This window comes from Ciconia boyciana, chromosome 1, assembly GCF_034638445.1.
Source record: "Ciconia boyciana chromosome 1, ASM3463844v1, whole genome shotgun sequence".
NCBI classification, from domain to species: Eukaryota; Metazoa; Chordata; class Aves; order Ciconiiformes; family Ciconiidae; genus Ciconia; species Ciconia boyciana.
In genome coordinates, this window is record NC_132934.1 from 88,706,342 (window position 1) to 88,727,846 (window position 21,505).

General features: G+C 41.9%; 2 protein-coding genes across 2 annotated transcripts in view; one reads left to right on the forward strand and one right to left on the reverse strand.

Moving 5' to 3' along the window:
• The window catches only part of SPAG17 (sperm associated antigen 17), a 115,489-nt gene extending 101,753 nt beyond the window's left edge, over positions 1 to 13,736 (forward strand). The window contains exons 39-47 of the mRNA XM_072851530.1: positions 35 to 88; positions 3,520 to 3,622; positions 4,270 to 4,360; positions 5,675 to 5,773; positions 7,693 to 7,844; positions 8,336 to 8,505; positions 10,868 to 10,928; positions 12,218 to 12,362; positions 13,600 to 13,736. Of these exons, the coding sequence (XP_072707631.1) occupies positions 35 to 88; positions 3,520 to 3,622; positions 4,270 to 4,360; positions 5,675 to 5,773; positions 7,693 to 7,844; positions 8,336 to 8,505; positions 10,868 to 10,928; positions 12,218 to 12,362; positions 13,600 to 13,736 (1,012 nt within the window). The remainder of the gene's footprint in view (positions 1 to 34; positions 89 to 3,519; positions 3,623 to 4,269; positions 4,361 to 5,674; positions 5,774 to 7,692; positions 7,845 to 8,335; positions 8,506 to 10,867; positions 10,929 to 12,217; positions 12,363 to 13,599) is intronic.
• WDR3 (WD repeat domain 3) overlaps positions 13,028 to 21,505 on the reverse strand; it is a 28,752-nt gene continuing 20,274 nt past the window's right edge. The window contains exons 25-26 of the mRNA XM_072880852.1: positions 20,635 to 20,728; positions 13,028 to 20,003 (exon numbers count right to left, since the gene is read on the reverse strand). Of these exons, the coding sequence (XP_072736953.1) occupies positions 19,848 to 20,003; positions 20,635 to 20,728 (250 nt within the window). The 3' untranslated portion in view covers positions 13,028 to 19,847. The remainder of the gene's footprint in view (positions 20,004 to 20,634; positions 20,729 to 21,505) is intronic.

Here is a 21,505-nt window from a genome sequence, read left to right on the forward strand (position 1 = left end):
ATTTTCACTACTTTTTTCTTCCCTGATCATTCAGCCCCGAAGGAGTAACACCAGTGTCCAAGTGGCAGAGCAGACTAGAGGAGTACAGGTAATAGTATTAGTAGGACAGGAAGTTAATTATTTTAAGAGCCAACTTAAGTCTGTTTTTGGAAAGATTGTTCCTGATTTCACCAGGTCTTGGGTAATGTTTCAGTGGTTTGCTAGCAAATAATGGGCTGTTTTCTGCAACAGAAATGCTGAATGGATGGTTTGAGTCTGTCTCATTTTTTTCAAAACCTAGGAGTGTTACTGTTAACTTATGCTATTCAAAACAAAGCTGAAGTCAGAAGTCCTGTGTTCTGTTTTCTAGTTCTGCCACCAGCGTGGAAAATAATTTATATTAATATTTTCAAATGCTGATGCTTTAGGTTAAGATTCGGGTATTCCACAAATCCCAGCTGATTTTTCAAATAGAACCCCAGACACGTCTATCACATGGTGGTGTCTCAAAGCTTCTGAAGGCAGAACAGTCCCAGCTCTCTCAGCCTCTCCTCATGTGAAAGATCCTCCAAGCCCTTAATCATGTTTGTGTCCCTTTTCTGGACTTGCTTCTTTAAGTCCATGTCTTTCAATGTATCAGGGAACCCAGAACCGGACACATTACTCCACATGTGGTTTCACTAGTGCTGAATAGAGGGGAAGGTTCACCTCCCTGCCTCCTCGGACCTGCTGAAAACACTCCTCCTCATGCAGCCCAGGATTCTGCTGGTTGTCTTTGCCGCAAGGGCGCATTGTTGGTTCATGTTCAATTTGGTGTCCACCAGGACTCCTAGGTCCTTCTCTGCAGAGCTGCTTTCCAGCGGTGGGCAGGGTGGCTTAAGTCCCCCATGAGGACCAGGAATTACAAACGTGAGACTTCTTCCAGTTGTCTGAAGAAGGCCACATCTACCTCTTCTTCCTGATCAGCTGGTCTATAGCAGACACCCACAACAATGCCATCCATGTTGGCCTGCCCACTAATCCTAACCTATAAGTTCTCAGTTGGCTCAGCGCCCATCCCCAGGCAGAGCTGCATGCTTTCCAGCTGCTCTCTTACAAACAGGGAATTTCCTCTTCTTGCCTTCCTGGCCTGTCCTTCCTAAAGAGCCTATATCCATCTGTCACAGCACACCAGTCATGTGAGCTATCCTATCACTTCTCTGTGATCCCAATGAAGTCATAGCCCTGTGAGTGCACACAGACTTGTAATTCCTCCTGTTTGTTACCTGTGTTGCACGCAGTAGTGTACAGGCATTTCAGAGAGGCACCCAGCTGTGCTGATTCCCCATAATGCCATCCCATAGGCATTTCCTTATTTACATGCATATGCTTGGTGTGACCCCACTTCAGCCCTGTTTTGTTGATTGTGATGTCCCTTATGTTCACATCACCCCAGGCCCTTTACTTGCCTACTATGTCCACCGCTTCCTCACTTGACTGTTGAGGCTTCTCTCCGTCCCCACTTCCGTGAGCGTTTCCTGTGCTTTATAGTGCACTCCATCCATTGTGGAGTGCACTATAAAGTGCAGGATACACTCATGGTTTATACCTCGGAAATGCAGCTGCATTTCTGAGGACATTTTAGGAGGCAAAACATGTGGACAGCAGGTAAACTCATTATCTTTAAGAACCTTAAGATTAGGGTCATCTTAAAAATCAATGCCTTACTAAAGCAAGGCCCATTTGCCACATTTGAACATTCTACTTTGGGAATTACCTGTGTCTCAATTTCCTGTTTGTAAAGTATTTCTCATGGGAGTTCCGAGGCAGGTGCTATAATCTTCAGAGTAGAAGTGCTTTTACAGGAGGAAGTGTGTATGTGTATAAACATAAAAATCTTTGTAATCCTTGAAGTTGTATGTAAGGCTGACCCTCAACTTTAATTCTAATCCCCTTTACTTCACTTGCTTTCAAGTTTTTAAAAAGTTGCCCTTTATCTCCCACTGATGAATGGTGAAGCTGTTTGATGAGTTCAAGAAAAAAATCTATATAGATGGTTTGAAACAGCATATATTGCTAAAAATGTACATTTCACAATCAGATAGATGAATTTTCAGGAGAATTTCTGCTCAGGTGTAAATCAAAAGTCACTGGATTACAATCCACAGATAGGGTAATTCACAAAAGCATTTGGAAAAAAAATACGAGTAATCTCAAAGCCACTCTTAAATGAGAGAAAAATATGATTTTTTTGGAAAGTAAATTTACAGACTCTTATTCTATGGAGATAAATAATTATATTGCTGCATCTTATAATTCTTTAATACCACACAAAAACTTCTCATTTAAACATTGTGCATTAAAATAATTATCATTTGCAGTTCTACAGGAAAGGGCTTTGTGGATCTGATAGAAAGTCAAATTCCTCAGTGTAATCCAAGCATGACTATTTTAATTTAAAGAACTAAAGATATGCATTTCATTTATGTAGAAATAGAAAACCTGATCCATGAACTAGCATTAACAGAGAAAGTTTGTCAGTAACATACATTCATTCACAATGGACTTAAAATAATTATATTGACAGCTATTTAGGTCATTCACTCTTTCTTAGATTAAACAGAATAACTTGAAATGGTGATGAACTAATATTATGATCAGAAACTTGCTTTTTCTTTCTTATTTTTGTGAAAGGTTAAATACCAATTGAAAGCTAAGTTCTCTTCCATACTACTACTTGATTACTTTCTGACTTGCATGAGATTAAAAAAAATTTTATAATTTCAGATTTATATTTTAATATATCATTTTAGCTGTTTTGCATACTACTTAAAGAATAACTTTAAATATGTATATCTGAGTAGCCAGCACCCAGGAACATAATGTGCAATTTTGGCTCTAAAGCCAGTGTCAAAACTCTCAATATGAATAAGAGTGATAATTTCATAGCTGATATTAGAGCCCACAAGCCAGTGAAACTATAGTAATGTAAAACTGGACTAAATCAAACTGAAAACATAACCGGTCTTTACTCTGGTGAATCTTACCTTCAGAAGTTTGAACAGCTTTTTCTGTATCCACAGAGCCATCAAGTTTTTCTGTGATAAAATAAGGAAATTAGATTAATTTTGTATTATAAATTTTAGCAATGCATCCGAAATACCAATTCTCAGATTTAAATATTTGTTGGAAGGTTTGAAAGACACTATTGGCACACTCAGACATGTTCCACAAGATTTAGAGAACTGGAGCATGTTTTGAGGAGGAGCTCTTCGTAGCAGCCAACCCACAGTCGATATGCATTTTGATCAGCTCCTCCATAAATCAGTATCTGAGGAAGACATTTTCTCTGCACAGCAGACCAGCTCGTTCTTGGTCTATCACTGAGAAAATTGCTAATTACAAGAATATCGCTCAATGTGATTAACCAGAAAAAAAATGCCACTTGCCGTTATCCCTTTCATTCCTCAATGTTTCAGACATAATACTGAAAAACTGGGTTAACTCACTTAATGCTTTTTTTCTTTCTTTTCCTTACCAACAATGTTAAAAATTTCTTAGGAAGGAACTTGATGAAGAAAAGAAGTCCTTAATGGCAATAAGAAACAAAATTATTCCTCCGTATTTTGAATCAGAATTTGGCAAGGAGTTTTTCCTGAAAAAGGTAATGTAGCTGAAAACTGGATGAATTTGTGTTAGAATTTCTGTCATACTCCCACAAAGACAGTTGTGGGTTTATATCTCAGCCTCAATTTATCTCAAGAAACCATTACAGAGGACAGTTGTGGCAGAATTAATACTGGGAACTATATGCCCTTGTCAAAGGAAACATATCTTGGAGGTGGTATATGTTTATTGAGTACAGACTTTGTAGATTCCTTACATAAACTCTGGAGAGACTCTGATTCAGAGCAGAAGCTGAACCTTGGGTCTTTTCACTTTACACCTCAAAAACCTCTCTCTACTAACTAGAGAGGGAATTAGGAAGACTAACCCTCCTGGGTTAAAGGTGCCCTTGGGAACTTTCCTGTTGTAATCTCACCTGATAAATGCTGTAAGTGCATGAAGCATACTAAAAATTATACTTTGGAATCTGACATATACTTATATATATTTTTTGTAGTTACCACTTTGGTTCTGCTTATTTGTAGATCTCCTTTGCACCTCCTTTTTTTTTTTCCCCTTCACCCCCCCCCCTTTTTTTTTTTTTTTTTGGGGGGGGTGGGGGGGTGGGGGTGGTGGAATGTGCCTGCTGTTTTTTTCTAAGTGTTTAGTTGGGAGACCTAAGCCCTCTTTCTTACTTTTCTCTAGTTTCTTGATGTGGAAGCACTGTCTAAGGCACTTCCTCCAGTTCAAAAAAAACAAAGTGGGAATTTCCCTCTAGAGATGATCAAAAACCCCAGTAGAGGTAATTTGAGCTCTTCTGTCTGGTAACATTTTAGTATCTTCTTCATTGTTTTAACCAGTTGTCTCATTTCATATTGCAGTTAAATTTAAATTACATTATCTGACCCCATGTATTCCCAGTCATTTTGACACATGAACTGCTTGGACCACAACGGTTATATCTATTCTGATACATGAAACATACCTAGCGGCATTCCCTGACATTGAGATCAACCAGTATGGAGTAGGCTGTGTAAATTCAGTCTCCCAAAACAAAATGGCCTTTTCCCTGGCCAAAACTTGTGTACCTGAGAGTGGTTTTGGTGAGATTGTTAGGTGGCACAGTCAATATCATGCCAGTGTTCTAACAATTTAACAGTATAGATTATCATGTTCTAGTATCTGGGAGTGTTCCTGTTTAATCCACTAATACAAATGTGGTCTATGAGACTTCTATATTTGGTGTGTTTAAAGGAGCCTTTGCAGACATCACTGAATGTGGAAGTGCCATAGGCTTTGGATGCAAAGCTGAAGAATTGTGCTATGAATGAGGGATGGATGGCTGCAAAATGCTCAAGAAAAACTTACATGGAATAAACAATAGTTAGAGGTGGACAAGCAAAAACCGAGGAGGCCAAGTTTAGAAAAAGACTTAGTATGACTGTAGGAGAAAAAATGGGAGATGGAATTCAGAAACTGAGTGGTAAGATGGGCAGCTTGGGGACTGGGGCAAAAGTGATATGGAATAGGAAACATGCAGGCTAAGGATAGTTTGGAGGATATAGGAGGAAAGCAGTGACTGGATGACAGGAAGCAGTGAAAGAGTGAACCATCATCTTAGGTTTGAGCTTTACAGCATTGAGAGGAATACTTCAGTTCTGTTTGAAAAGCAGCCCTGACAAGTTACTGAAATCACATAGTGAGATTAAAAGTCACACAGAGCAGAGAATCATATCAGGAAAGCAGTCCTCCCTGGGGCTTTATCAGACCCCCGCTAATTCCCATATTTCCTCATTTTGCGATCATCATATTGCAATCACCAGAAGACCTGTGTTGGATTGTCCGTTAGCCCTTTATTGGCTTAGTGCTCAGTTAGCCAGAGAACAAGAAATGACTAATCACAAGATAGGCATTTTTGATCTGTGTTGCCCAGTGGAGCAAAATGTCACATGCAGAATTTACCTAGCCTCTCATGGTTATGTAGACAGCTTTCAAAGGCTGTGTAAATTAAAGTGCCAAATACTTTGTGATTTTTTTTTTCCATGCGTTTATGAAAATGATGATGATCATGAAAAATAGTTGTCACAGTATTCCCTTATTTTCCCTTTAGCATCTGAATGTCTCAATACCATGAGTGATTCCTCACCTTCACCTGGCCTTCTGCTGCAGGCTCATTCCAAACAAAATGAAGGTTCCAGCACCACAACAGGTAAAGCTGCCTTCCAGAATGTACTTTGGAGCAGGTTGATATCTATCTTCTTAAAACTTTTGACAAAATATTTACAATAGAAATTTAAATCCACCTATCTCTGTTCAGCATTCTGAATACATCTGAATGCAAGACTGGCAGAAATGGAGAGAGGTATAAAACTAATGGGAGAGATTCCCTCCTTCACCCTAGGAGTCTGCTATAACAATATGGGTATGATGGGGATGGTAGAACTGCAGACAAAGCCAAGAAGTAATTTCTCTACTAAAAAAAAAAATGCATGAGCCAATTTTTCCTGCTCATTAAGGCCTGTAACAGAATACTCTAGAACAGAATTTGCTGTGGTTACATAGTCTTTGCCATTTAAACATCCCCATTCAGTTTTGCTTTCCTTGCTGTGTCTACTGTTGTTCACTCTGTTTATGCATCTGCTTATGGTGACAGCCTTGGATGATCACCACTGGAGAGCCACCAGTCTGCTTTAATTAGCCCCAACCTTTGGCTCTTGCATAATGCCACACCAGCTGAGCTTTGGCAGTGCATACTTGCAAAACCTATCCTTGCATCCTACATTGCAGCTTCCCTTCTCCCCTTCCTTTCCCTTCCACACATACTGGTACCATTTATTCTTAGTAGTGGGGCTCTGCAAGAGCTGTTGCCTTCAAACTTGCTAAATTTCCTCTGTTATTTATGCATAATCCATAGACCTCAGGGCAGATGTACTAATCTGTACTTCCAGAGCCACACGGTAGGTGACAAAAGGAACAGCAGCTTGGGGGGGTGGGAGGGGTGGAGAGAGAGATGCCAAAACTACACTAACTTCTAACGTCAAAGCATAAATTTCGCTTACCTTTAGGCAAAACAAGAAATGCTAGTGTTTTTTCCATAATGTACATGCTTAGCTTTTTTATAAGCTCTGGCCCATTTGCTGTGTAGGTGGGAAGCCCCTCTCTACGTGCATTTCTGTTGTCTAGAAATAAGAGGGGGAGTCTAGAGAAGATGCTGTTCTCAAATAACATTTCTACCTCCTCACGATGACTAACTGACCAGACTTAGCATTCCAGCTAGACAGTTCCTGCAGTCCAAACTGAGAAAAAACAATTCTCTTCAGTACAAAATGTTGATCCAGAGGTTGACCCCTGGTGAGAAGACAGCCACCATAATTGTCTTCTGTTTTCCCTTCAGAAGTTATCAGACTTTACAGTAAGCTAAATATGTCTTAGGCTGTCAAGCAAAAGAAGCTGTATTTAGATCTAAGTTTCTCTGGCCATTCCTATGCTCAGTCTATCTACATTATACAGTGGAGCACATGTCAAAGATGACAAAGTAGCTAAGACCATCTTAAGCCCAGAATCAGAAGCATACAGGTCATGCATATGAATGAATTGTTGCATTCAAGACAATAAATCTCACTCGGAGACAGGGCTTCCTAATTGGTTGTGCTGGCAGAGCTGTACTGCTTTGGGGCCTGGACTGGAATTTGTTGTTGTATGGACATACAGATTTGACTTGACCAGCCTGGGTGTTTCTGCACAACTGTCATTGTGCAGTGCAGGCATGCCTTTGGAATAGTAATGTTCTCGATTTTGATTTTAGTGCTTGGGGGTTTGTACCTCCTCTTTTGTTTTTAATCACTTTCACAGGTGTTTATATCTTCATTGCGAGTTTTCACCGAGATGCTTCCAACTAATTAGTTCTAGTAATTATTTATTTACTAGTTAAATTTTAATTACTCGCTACTATTAGCGGTTTCTTAATGCCTTTCTTGACCTCTTAAATAAAAATGAGACCAATTCTTCTGTCCTTGTGCTAATCAAATGCTTTCATAGAAAATAAAAGTCTTATCTGAACAAGAACTTCAGGATTAGGCTAAAGATAATGCTTCATTTTTCGTGCTTTTGGAAATATTTCCTTCCCAGACCTAAACAAGGCTGCAAGATCACAAGAGACACCCTTTCAACGTAAAGTTCAGAGTTTGCTGGTGAATGCTGCAGGACAGCCAAGAAAAGAGAAAGTGAAATTACCATCATCCCTCCAGGGGAGACAACTAAACTCCATAGCAAATAAAAAGGTAAAATAACATCTCTTTTGTTGATATTAATATCTCCTCTCAGTCATCTCTTTTGCATGAAATACTCATTCTGGAGCAATACCGTAAGGTATTTTGAATCTGTTTACTGAAACAATAGCAGTTACAATTTACGTATAAGTTTACTGGCAATTCTGAAAGTACCTTTCCTCTCAACTGCTAGGACAAACTCATATGCCAAAAGCATAGTTCTGCACCAGGGACCCACATGAAAGCTCTGATATCCAAAAGAGCAGAGCTTCCCCATTCCCCCTGATACATCTCAGTGGCTTAGCATGTCCGAAAACTCAAACCAGTATAAATTTGCAGACAGTATTCAAAGTGCCTCTTTAGTTTTTACTCAAATTAGGGTGTCTTTTTATAATTCTTCAGGATGAGTGGACAGAGGTCAAATGTAGGTTAAATAACTCTGAACCTAACTTGATGGCCACCAACTTTATCCATTGTCTAATATTTTAATTCTGTTTGCAAAGATAGAAGATCCTGTCGCAGGAAAGGTCAACACATCTTCTCTTGCAACAACAAGACAGCATCTTAGTGGCTTCCATCTCATTCCACCCAGAGTGACGCTTGGAGTACTAAAGGAAGGCTGCACCTATGCAGCCACCGTGATCCTGAAGAACGTTGGTGTGAACTTCTCAAGGTTAGTTTGAATTCTTAGTACCTTGGTTTTTAACTGTCCAAATATGCATTGGTTGTTAATTGTCAACCTTCTGATCTGATGAACATGAGATAACAAATTATATTTTTATATTTGGAATCATTCGATAATGACTTGCAGGATATAGAAGAGGAGATAATATTAGAAATACAGCATTATTTCCATATTAGTGTTATTAGGAAGATGGAAACCAGTGAGGAACAGCAGGCCCTGTATGCATAGTCCTGGCCCATTGCAGATTATTTACTGGTTCTTAATTGAACTTCTCAGGTTCAGGGACCAAACTCCTTCATGGTAACCAGTATCATATTTGGCTTTGGGAAATACTGCTGGATGCTGCCAGTCAGACAATCTAAACAGGCACAGCTGTATTCAGGCAGCCATGTGTCTTTAGCTGCACTGAAAAACAGCTTCAGTGATGACACTGGGAACAAGCAGAGGATGAGGATGAAATAAACCATTTATTTATGCACACATTTCCCTTATTCAGTGTCACCCCTGTCAGTGTGTGGGACAAGATAGCACCACACTGTGTTCCAATGTGGTGAGCGTAAGTCCATTTCTAGGTCTGCAGTCCAGCAGATTGTCTCTTGCACTGCATGACAAATCTCAAGAAATTACCAGATTTACCCAGCCACGGTTTAGAGAATATATAAATACACCTTGTGACTGCTTTTTCTTCTGTGGTCTATTTCCCCTTTTGAGTGACTGCACCTATGTTCATTCAGTCCTGCACCAGCACAGTTCCAGTGGTTTTACTTTAGCAAAGTTCAGGCAGGTGTGCTTATGACCCCTGTCCTCCCAGGTGCCATACATGTGACGGAAAAGAGGGCAAAGCATATTCCTCCCACTCAGTTTGCTCAACTGCACTTGCCTTAGCTGTGCTATATGTACTAGGAAACCTATGTATGTATGCTTTATGTACCCAGGAGACTTACCCTGCTGGGATCATCATGATTTCTTGTGAGTACTCAGTCAACTAGGCACTTTAGAAATCTGTTCGAGACCAGCTGAGAGACTACTGTACAGCTCCTTCCATCAGGATGGATGGCAGAGATAATTTTTTTTTTTTTAAATCAGCCTAGTTAGATATGGCCTCAGAGAGACATTTTTTCCTTCAATGCACATTTAAGCATCATGGTGCATGCCAGGATAAATCAGCAGATCACATACCAACATCCTAGAGCTCAAGCTGTGCACATTACATTTTTTTAAAACTTTTTTTTTCATGCCAGGGCACTATATGTTGACAGTAAAGGAAAATACCACCATGATGCTGATAAATCTAGCTTATCTTTTAAGCCTTTTACTAGATGCTTTGAGAGAACAGCTAAGTGACTAGCTGCTGAATGACAGCAGAACATGCTGAGAGCAGAGGTAGGGCCAATGGTGGGCAATTCTGAGCCACGTCTGCCTCAGGCTGAAGCCAAAACTTTTCTGTGACAGGGTCAGTAGTTAACTATGTGCCTTCCACAATGTCCATACCATAGCCTGAATGTGTTGGGACATCCTGACAAAAATCAAGTCATTTCTCATAACAGCCAACACTCCAGAGAAAGTACACGAACTCTGACAGCCAGTTTATAATTCTGCCAGAGCTTTCCATAAGATGGAGCCATATTACTAGGAATGCCTCTTCTACTGCCTTTCCTTTAACAGCTTCTGGTGCAAGTGCATGCTGGTAACTGTTCTTCAGATGAAAATTAAAATCACAGGATAAAGTCCAGAGCCATGAAAAAGTAGAGGTCCTATCTGCTCTAATGATCTTTAGAGATCTTAACAGTAGAAGTTGCATGCATAAAAGGACTGCACAGATTGTGAAACAATCAGTGAGAAATGACGAAGTGAAACTACTGCCTTAGTGGGTACTGTGAAATTAAAGAGGATTATTTACACAAAATTTATACCAGTATCATGCCTTCTGCAATAGAATCGTAGCAAAGGACATTAAATAAAGATCATTAAGGACTTTGGGGTGTGCAACCCACAGGTGTTTGCCAAGAAGATGTAATTTGTACTTCAGCTTCCTTTGTCTATGCAGGCTGAGAATGCTGATGTTTCACATTCTGTGTAAGGACCAGGCAGTGTAACGAGCTCTTTGGAGACTTACTTTGGCCCATTAATCTGCTCCTTTGGGGTTTTTTGTTAGAAACTTGAGCCTTGGCTAGAAGCCCAGGAATACTGCTGTAGCCCACATTGTACATTGTGATGGGACGGATGAACTAAAAAAATCCTGCTGTCATTTGCACAAGCAGAGGAAGAGCAGACGGCCTGCTTCCCAGCATTGCCCTTCTGCCTGCCTGAAACAGTTTCTGGAAAACTAATTCTCTTCTCTTTCTGACAGGTTTCGGGTGAAGCAACCACCTCCGCACACAGGGCTGAGAGTGATGTACACACCAGGACCTGTAGGTTACATGGAAGATCTTTTGGTTTTTGCTAGGCACAGCTGGCCCTCAGGCCATCTAGTAGGGGTCCTCTCGACCAGCTGTCTGGGAATAGAGCTGGCAGGATACATGATTTGTTTATTTGAAGTGATGCTGCTTTCCACTGTCCCTCTGCTGCTTTCAGCCGAGCACGCTGTGCACTGAGTCTCAGACCCTGCACCAGAATGCAGAGGGATAAACATGTTAAGTTCAGTGGAAAGCAGAAGGTCAAGCAGAGGTTAAAGAGAGCTTTTTTGAAGCAAACGGGATACTCTACCACTACCTCTGAGTTTTCCCATCGTTTAGGGCATTTGTTATATCTGCTCTGTCTTATGCCTAGACTTTATCTCCTGTCGTGATACCTTCAAGACTTGAACCTAGTAAAGTCTTGCCTGAACCCTTTCCTCTCCTGCTTGCAACTATTCTCCACCTTAAGTCTTTTATCTAGTAAAGCACCATAGCATGTGAAATCATCTCATTAAGGAGGAAGCTTTCATGCTTCCTGCTTTTGTTCAGTCTCTCTCTTCACCTGCATGTCGTATCTGAACAAATCTTGTGCTGGCCAGTATCCCCACAGCATCTAGGTAATAGCAGGCAATATCCTTGCCAATGCTGTTACAGGCACGGAATCAAGAAGCAATGACTTGTGCAAGGAGGCAGTGCCAGAATGCAAGTTAAACCTCTTAGTCCAGAGCCCTAGCCAAAACCCAGCACTTAAAATGGCTAGAATAATTTCCATTCTCTTTTCCTCTCAGCACATCCATCCCTTTTGTATCTCCTTTTTCTCCCTACCTCTGTGTTCTTTTTAGACTAGACTAGACTGGAATAATTCAGTTGGAAGGGCCCTACAATGATCATCTAGTCCAACTGCCTGACCACCTCAGGGCTGACCAAAATTTAAAGCATGTTATTAAGGGCATTGTCCAAATGCCTCTTAAACACTGGCAGGCATGGGGCATCGACCACCTCTCTTTTTATTCTCTCCCAACTGTCCCAATTCCCCTTTTCTCTCTGGAACCTAAAAGGAAGTTTAAGGGGAGAAAACACAAACATCTGGCAGTTTTCTGTCAAACTGCAATATGAAGAGACACTGTTTCGTACAGACCTTTCTAGTGAAACAGATACTGGGTAACTGGCAAGCACAATCATGTGTGCTGGGCACTAAGTCTTTAATTTAATCAGACAACACAGACTAAGAACCAGCTGCAAGCACTGCTTGCAGGAGTATGAAACATGCGCACCTTACCTGTGAGTAATCCTGTCTCTCCTAGGTGGCAGCAGGCTTGCAGGTTGAACTGGAGATAGAGATTTTTGCCATGGTAACTGGAGGGGAAGATAGTGGTGGCCTTGAAGAAATTTCCCATGATATTGAAATAATAACAGAAACAGAGACTCTTCTCCTGCCTGTGAGAGCAAATATCCTTTGTTGTCTTCCTTCCCACACACACCTTCTAGCATCAACCCTGTTGACCATCTACCTGTAAGGAGCCTTAAGCATCGTTTCCAGTGCAGGCTGCTGAGGTAGCAAGCTTTACTGTCCATTTCAGAAACACAAATGGGTGTTTTCAAAAGCACAACAAATTAGAAATTTAAGATTCTGACCCCAAAAGCAATTTACAGAGTAACAAGGTTTTGAAAAGTGGGGAAAGGACGAATGGTAAGCCCAGAAAGATGTGGCTTTTAAACAATAAATAAAAAGAATAGGAACTCTTTCCCACCACCCCTGATGGAAACCCTTTATAACATTTTTTGAACCTATGGTAGCATCTGATGGTACAGCCTCATGAGCAACAAAATCATGTATCATCCTGGATGCTAAACAGACAAATGAGACAATCCCTGTGTCAGCAGAGACACAAGCACAGAACTGCATGAATGCTGTCAGAAATCAGTCCAGTGTGGGTTCAATGGGCTTTTCACTTGTTTAATTGAGTACAGAGGTAGAGTAAAAGAACTATTATTTCTCCTTCCCTTGTGCTCCAGAAACTATAATTATTTTTTAGATAAAATTACAGGCTCATTTTTTAAGCGCAAGCTCAGAAGGAATGGTGAAGTTCTGTTTGACTTTTAATCAAATTTACACTTAAAAGCCTGGGAGAAGAGGTCTTCTGAAAACCTATAAAAGAAATAGCAAAGGAAGGTGCATCCAAATGCTTATTTATTTATTTATTTATTTTATTTTAAATTACCATACCAGAAACTCCACTCCTGGAAAGGGTCACCCTTACCAAAGAAAGAACTTCAGGGTCTTCTGAGACTGACCAGAGTACTAGTGAACAGCAACTCCATGGAGGCTTTATATGCTCTGGAAGTGACATTGAAACTCCCAAAATTTACTTCATAGTGACGCAAAGAAGTCTTTCATGCCCATTATTGCAGAGCTCAGCTAGACAGGACTGGTGGCATAGCAGCAAAAACACTTCCTGCTCTGTTCCCACTCACCCAGCCCTCAGACCTACAGTTGCAGACCAGCCTCCAAAACACATGCCCTTCCCCACTATTTTACCTGATCTTTAATCATTGAGCTGAGGGTAGTAGTCCAGATTCAAGTTGTTTCACAGCCTTATTTCCAGAATTCATTCCAGCCCCCACACATATTATTTTAATTATATAAATGTACAGAAACAGTTAGATCCTTAACATGCTATTCAACCTGTGTTAACCAATGACATTTATGAGTGCCGCCCACAAGGATACCCCAAGGGTGGGATGGCAGCAACAGTCCGGGCAGTTCCTACAAGCCCCAAGCCACAGTTCCGGATTACGCTACCCCAAAAGCTTTCTAGGTAATTTAAGTACTGCATGCAGTGATACTGGCTGTAAATTAAATCATAGTTGTTTTACCTCCTCTTGGCTTCTGATCCACATCATCAACAAACCTCATGAAACTGACAGCAAAGCTATCATGCACACATCACACACACACAATGACCTGAGACAAGAAAAGGGAAGCACTGGATGACATTAACCAAATGACTCACTGCAAGAGATTTACAGATAACTGCAACTGCTCAGGTCAGGGGACACACTCACAGCAGAGCTTTCCCCAGTCCTGTCCCAAATCCTTCATTTAACTGTCTCCACATTAAACAAGTGATGGAGCCTCCTGGCAGCAGGAGGCTGGATTTATTGCAGTTAAGCCCTAATAAATCAGCCTCTCTTTAACACTCTTCACTTTCTAAAACCAAGTGTTACTGCTGACCCTTTGACACTGACAGCAAGTCCAATAAGGGATGGGAGTCTTACAGATAGATAAGACAGGGCAACCTTAACATAAGTTCAAGCACACACAACCCTCTGCACACATTGTTTCATACAGCACATTTCTGTAACCTTAGAGAATCAGACTCTATACAAAGAATGGATAAGTAAGTCTTCCCTGCCAACAAGAAAGCCTTATTGGGAATTTCTCCTCAAACCACCAGCCAACAACATTTGACATTAGGCTAGTGTTTTCATCTCACCAACATCAACTCAGGTGCTCTACAATTCAATTGATGGTGACAGTTCATAAACAGGAACCCTATGGATGTTTCTTCCCTCCTCAGCTCAAGAGTCCCCATTTGCCTCATATGTGTAACACTGACATCATCTTTTTCTTTCAACTTTAACATCTGTAAGTCTGCCATGTTATCTAACAAGTCAGTAAAGAAATCCCAGCTGTATCTCATTTCCTCTCCTCTGGAGAAAAAGAAAAGCGACCACATCAGTCAGTTCTCAAAAGAAACATAGCCGAGAGACATGCACCTCTGACTGCTGCATCTGCTCTAGGACTGCCCAGAGGTCTTCAAACGTAGCTTTTTTTCCTGTTTAAATATCTTCTTACCTTTTCCAGTGTGGAATTTTACCCCCAGAGTAACAGACAATTATAGTCTAGAAGAACAGAGAATTTAATGCCTTCCAGCTTAGGGGCTTACAACCTGGAGCTCATCAGTGAAGGCTATTTAGACAAATTTCTCTCACTTTGTGTTGAACTGGACGAGAAGTACTCACGCAGTCAGTTCACATTTCAGTGAAACACCCCACTGTCCCCACTCGGTCCACTACAGCCCTGCACTAAGATATAGCTGTTGGATCATTTCTGTACACTAGGTATACACCAGTCTATTTTTTTTCCTGCCAAGTCTTAAGTCCTGGGAATTCTGATCAGTGTCATCTCCCATTAAAAGCTCCAGGTGGAGAGAAATTAACTACATGGTATTCTCTTCCCACATGGCTAATCCAACTAATCATAGGGACTGCTTTCCTAGTTGCCATCGCCATGGTCAAATCTCCCTTCTGTTCTGATAAAGTCTTTTTGCAAATTGATTGATAATTTGTACTGAAGCTGGCTACAGCTACCCCATGCTACCCAAGCAACTGTACCAAATGCCTCTTTGAACATTCCTCCCCACAAAGTCTCCTGGACTCAAAACCATGTCCATCTCAAACATGCCAAGAAACTCTGGACTGACTGGTTTAGTCTCACAAAGCGTCAGAAACACTGACACTCCTAGGTTAAGTCAGTCCTGTATTTGGTTAAATAGTCTTGTTCAGCCATCCAGAATAGAAATAGTTGAGCCTTTGCAGCGGCACGTGACAACTTTTTAGGTTGGTAGCACCTTTCCCAGGTGATTATCACGAGAGCCAATGATTCTCTCCATTGAGACCCAGAAACTTCCCTGCAATATTAGGATCGATCACAAATTTGCCACACCTCCTAGTAGAGACCAACAAGCAAAAATCATTGGTGAAGCATCACCTGACCGAACTCAGTCATATCTCATTTATATTTCCTTAGTTATTTCTCATTTATATTTAAAACATTTCACAAAGATTCTCTTAATATACTCAAAATTAAATACTGCATAGAAAGCTGCCCATGAAAGCCTTCAGTATTCCTAAGTAGGCTGCCCCTCCTGAACTCATGGTCATTTTTATTCCACTCAATTTGTGAAATAAAAAACAAACTCCTTATCTAGTTGAAGCCCGTGTGAGAACCCTTTCTCATGTTGTTCCCTTCCAACAGTAAGCATAGAGGCCAGTTCTACTGAAGCCAGTCCGTAGCAATCACAGTGCTTTGTACAACACTTGCAAAGAGTCTGGACAGAATTACTGGGTTTGCTTCAACAACTGTACAAAGGTAGAGTTGGGGTTTGGTTTTTTTCCTTTCCTTTCATGTTAATTTTCTCTCCTCTTTCACTACAGGTCAGTGCCCTAGAAGATGAAGATCAGCAATACTGAAATACCCAATAGTCCAACGTTATGGAAGCATCCCAATGTAGATTTCTTCATTTATTTAATCAGATTAACGTGAATAAATACTTTGTCTGTCCCCTATTAATGGGAAAGGTGGTCCAAAAGTTGCACAGCCTTCTGACACAGCTGTCTGAAATGCAAACAGTGGAAAGATTACTGTATTTCAACCCCAATGTTTGATACTGTGCACTTCAGAACAGTGCTGAATGGTTCCCAGTAGGTTTATTTTGTTCACAAGAAGTTAGGTTTCTATAACCCATGCTGAGGCACCTGAAATCTTTTTTAAGTACTAAGCATGCAGCAGGTTTCACTGAAGTCAACTGTGATTCTTCGAGAAAGAGCTCCTGATCTGCTCTGGTCTTCCAATTCCTAAGTTTCTGTTCGTTTCACAATCATAGGTTTAACTTTCTGTGTGTTCACCTACCTTTAATTAGCTGCAGACACCAGATGGGGATTATGACTACACAAAGTTACGCTTGCAGAGAGGGACTGACAGAGAGGGATTCTGCTTATATCCTCTTCACTATCAGACATGATCATCTTCAAATGCTCATCTGCACATCTCTCTTCATAGTGGCAGACTGAGCCACTTAGAGATGGCCTTTTTCCTCCCTTTGTTCCTACTTACACAGTAGTGACTAAAAGAAACATCTCAGTCTCTTTGTGAGACACCATATTTGTATACCCAAGTGCACTTCTGCTTTCTTTTTATGAATTAATTGCCAGTGAGGTGCTTTCCTGTGCTGCATCCTTTTTCCAGCATGTGACATTCTGAGAGATGGGGAATTTTCCTTGATACATGCAGATTACTTGTTCTCTTGACACTTTACAGTGACTGAAAATCCCATGATTGGGGATTAAATAATAGTTTTCACCAGTGTGAAATATGAATTACAGTTTTGGACTCTCCCATCCACACTGTTAAGTGAGACAGATATTCTAACGATACACATTTTAAGTTGGCCCTGTATTTGTAAGTGCTTTCCTGCTCAGTTTTGTAAATCCAGGGAATTTCACCTAAGAAAGGGCAAGCTGAGGTACCCAAGGATATCGGAATTCTGGTGTATCAGTGGATTGTTGGCACAGGACAGACCTCTTCCACTTAAAGCATATGCTGAGCTCCCTCAGTAGCCATCCAAGTACTGCATTGGTGTTTTCCACTGCCCCACCAGGCATGACTATTTGTCCATCAGTTCTTTGAGACAGATTTGACCTATTAACCAAGGCTGAAAGCCAGCTCAGGAAGGTGCCAAAACAGATACCCAGCTGTGGACATTGTTTAAGCCCTACCCACAGATGAGAAAACACCGCAAAAAGCAGTACCAAAGTTGATCCAGGATTCTCCAACACCAATGATTTTGCTACTGACTCTGCTGATTTCTGCCCTGATGCTTCAGTTTTCCGTAGGACAGGCAGCAGTCCTACATCAGTCTCCTTGGTAGTGCATTCTGAGCAGTGAGGCAAGCCACTATTGCCAGTACAGACTGGTCACAAGTGATACAAATCAGAGAACCAGAGGGAAAGTTCAATGGGGAAGCCTGTGTCAGCACCTATGGAGAGAGGACAACCACTTTCCACCACCTCAAAGACCTTTACTTCCAAGGATTCTTCCCAAATCCCAGTGACAGCAAACAGAGACAAAGGTGAAGGAATTCCACCTCCTCCAACTTACATCAAAGGAGGCACCTGTCATCTTCATGACGAGATGACTCTGCATCTCAAGTCACTCTTCTATGCCACCAGCTACATCCTTGTCACCAGTCCCTGAGTTCATGTGCAACCTGTGGCCATGGCTTTTCTCCCAGGCCTCCCAGAGGATCATCAAACAGCAGCTCATTACTTAGGTTCCATAATATTTATCTCCCTGGCATTAAGGTAAACAGAGCACATCACACGGAAGCATAGGAGTCAGCCTTCCCCTTCTGGTACCTGGTTTTGGTATCTCTCTCCTCAGTCATCACTGCTGAAGGTGCACTGTTGTGTCACGAGCTACGCCTCCATTTGTATCACTTTTCTTTATTTTCCCAGCAGGCCAGCCCATTTCAGCAGCAGCTTGACATGGATACAAGATGTCAACTGAGGTTACCAACACAATTCCTCATCCTACAGTGCCTCCTCTTCCTCCCACTGCAGTAATCCCTCTTATGAGGGTCTTCTTTGGGAGGAGTAAAGGAATACAATGGAGTAAGATGGAATAGGACAGGACAGGACAGGACAGAGACATGTTTGAGCAGAGCTGTTTGATCACAAGTTTCATCCACATCTGGACAAATATAAAATTATAGAGGCACCCAGAAACAACTGGCAGAGCTGTATGAAGACTGCTATTTCCATAAAGAGTCTGAGACCCATCTCCTGGAACGGGAGCATGAAGTGCTGCTGTAAATTACCCAGACTCTGAAGAAGCAGGTGAACCATCAGCCCCCTGACAAAGTTATTTACTAACAACAGTTGTTCTAAGAGGTGTGGTTATTACACCTGAGGTGCTGCCAAAAGACTGACAAACTGAACTGTTTGCCTTGTGCATAATTGCTAGTAGAAGGGAACCTAAGTCAAAGACTGTAGTCAGTTACAACTGGGATGCAATTAAAAATTCATATGAAGATCAAGTTAGAAAGAAGTCCAGCTTTGAGTACCGAAGTCAGACCTGTAAGTCCAACAGTCAGCAAAGAACCCAGAAGCAGCCCCCACCACATCCACCAAACCTGTGACTACTGGTAAAAAAGACTGCATGTACTACAAACTAAATAACTTACCAACAGCAGCAGAGACTTGCTCACTTTATCCTGCCCCACTGCCCCCACTGTGAAAATAAATCATTTTATCTGATACAGGACAAGTACAACATTGCAACAATTCAGTGCAATTTCTAAAAACTGGAGCAAGTACAATGCAAACAACCCACACTTCTCATGCTCAGTCTGCCAACTCTCTGGAATAGCACAATCCTGGATGGCAGCCCTTTCATTTGCTCCCACAGATTTTGTTCACTGGAAAAAAATCCTTTGAGAAGTGACACACAGGGCAAGGCAGTTGAGGCTTTACTAGAGAAATATCAGGACAAAACTCCATGAACAAAGTTGTCTCATAAAGCATATATAAATATGCCTTTAATAGAGTGCAGCCGTGTTTTTCCCTGTCCCACTAAAAAGCGAGTGGCTGTAGACCAAATTCTCACACTTTGGCAGAAGTCATGTAGCTTTGCCCAGAGGCTCTAAGCACTGCCACAAACCACCAGCAGGTGTCAAAACAGCATAAAATCTTGCCAGCTGCCTTCCCTGGACAGGACATGGTCCCATGAGCAGTCCATGTGCTGGATCCACTCCATTCAGTTAAAACACTGCCAGAATAAGCTGACCTCTTCTGCATGAGAAATCAACTCCATTTCTAACGGGCATTCCACTGGAGGAAAAGCATGTACCTTTGACAGCCACCTCAGAAATAGTTCAAATGCATACATTTGCAGGACACTACGTAGAGTTCATCTGAGAGACAACCATTCTGAGTTGGGGTTATATGCTGGGTGATACCAGATGGGGAGGGGACAGACTTTGTCCCAGTCACCAGGCATCATCACAGATGTTCAGCCACAAGAACACTTCCATGGCCAGCACTGAGGTTACATGACCCCATCCAGGTGCTCTGAGTCTTGGGCAGCAAATGCTAAAGCACTGCGAGAATCATCTTCTCTTTCTTCTTCCTCTTCTTCTTCTTCTCCTCAAAACGGTCAGTAGCATCAGCAAAAAATGTCACCTCATCCTTGGCCTCAATCTCCCTCTTCAGGTACTGGAGCCCTGCCATGTTGAATCCCAGCACATCCTGTAGAGACAGACCAGCACCACACTGTTGGGTACATCTCAAGGTTGTTAGGGGGCAGAGGGTCCCGCACTGGCCACCCTCTACTAAGAAATGATGAAAGGAAGACAATTCACAGATTTAAATAAAGCAACATTATTTAAATATAAACTTCATCTGAGTAGGAGAACAATCAGTCTTTCACTCTGTTCCCCACAGTTCTCTCTTAAGAGCAGCTATAATCCACTGTATTTTCTGAAAGACAAGTTGCTGGCAGGCACCTGAAGTTGCCTCTGGGAAAATGCACAGTCTGCATTATGTGAGAGACTAGTAGCCCACAGAAAAGCCCAAGAGAAATAGAGAGTTTATTTACCTCCTACATATTTAGAAACTAGCAAGCCAAAGCCCAAATACATACATCAAAGAAAACCAAGAGTAAATGAGGGAGGGAGCATGAGCGCAGAATCACCACTGTGTAGTCTCACATCAGGAAGAACATCAGGAAAAGGCAGCCTATGTGCATAGGAGGAAGATGAAATGGGCTCAGACCCCCAACCAACTTTCCCACTGGACACCACAGACAACACATGCTCCCAGACATTGGCCCATCCTTTTATTCCAGATCCTCTGGAAAAGGGGAGGCTGCAACACTCACCCGGGCCTCACTGACTCTGGAGATGGTGGTTTTCTTGAGATTTTCTATCACTGTCACCAGCATGTGATTGCTTGTGATCTGCCCAAAATGTATCCTGGGAAAAAAGCAGGCAGTAATGTATTGCAGCATTGCTCTTAGAAACATCAGACAGCCCCTCTCCTGAGCCTCTGTATGTTCTGGACATAGGACTTTTTTTAAATTAGGCCTCCCCAGACCAGCCTTATATACCAGACATGGGCAGATTTATCTGGAAAAGCTATTCTCTGAAGCTTCTCTTTAACATACAGTTGTTCAAGGGGAGGGTCTTTCTGGGGTACCCTCTAAGGGCATGGGCTCTACAATGACTGTGCCAGTGAACAATTTCAGCCTTGATGCAGGATCTTTCATACTGATGAGATGTGGGGGACCAGGACCAGCAACCCCACCTGGGCATGTCAACACTCTGCATCCAATCAGACCATTCCCGCACACCATTCACTGCGGGCTGCAGTGATTCCTTATCTCCTGCAGAGACCACATCTTTATTCCCAAGGATGCTTTCCAAGAGCTTCAGAACCAGAGACATATGAGAAAGCACAAATTTCCCCACACTCTGCTTACATGCGTTCACAGCAAGCAACATCATCTTTGCAGCTCCAGGAGATGGGGTATATTCCCCAGCTCTGTGCTGTCCCACAGCACAGGAGCAAGGAGTACCTCTCCTTCGTGTAACTAGCGCAAAGTGAGTTCATGACATGCACCAGCACGAGGGGCCCAGAGGAACTGGCAGGCCTACTACTGACCCTGTTCCTACTGAGTTCCTACTGACGAACACCTGTTAGGGCTTCCTCAGATCCAGGTTCTGGACAGCAACAGCAGCTGAACTAAGACT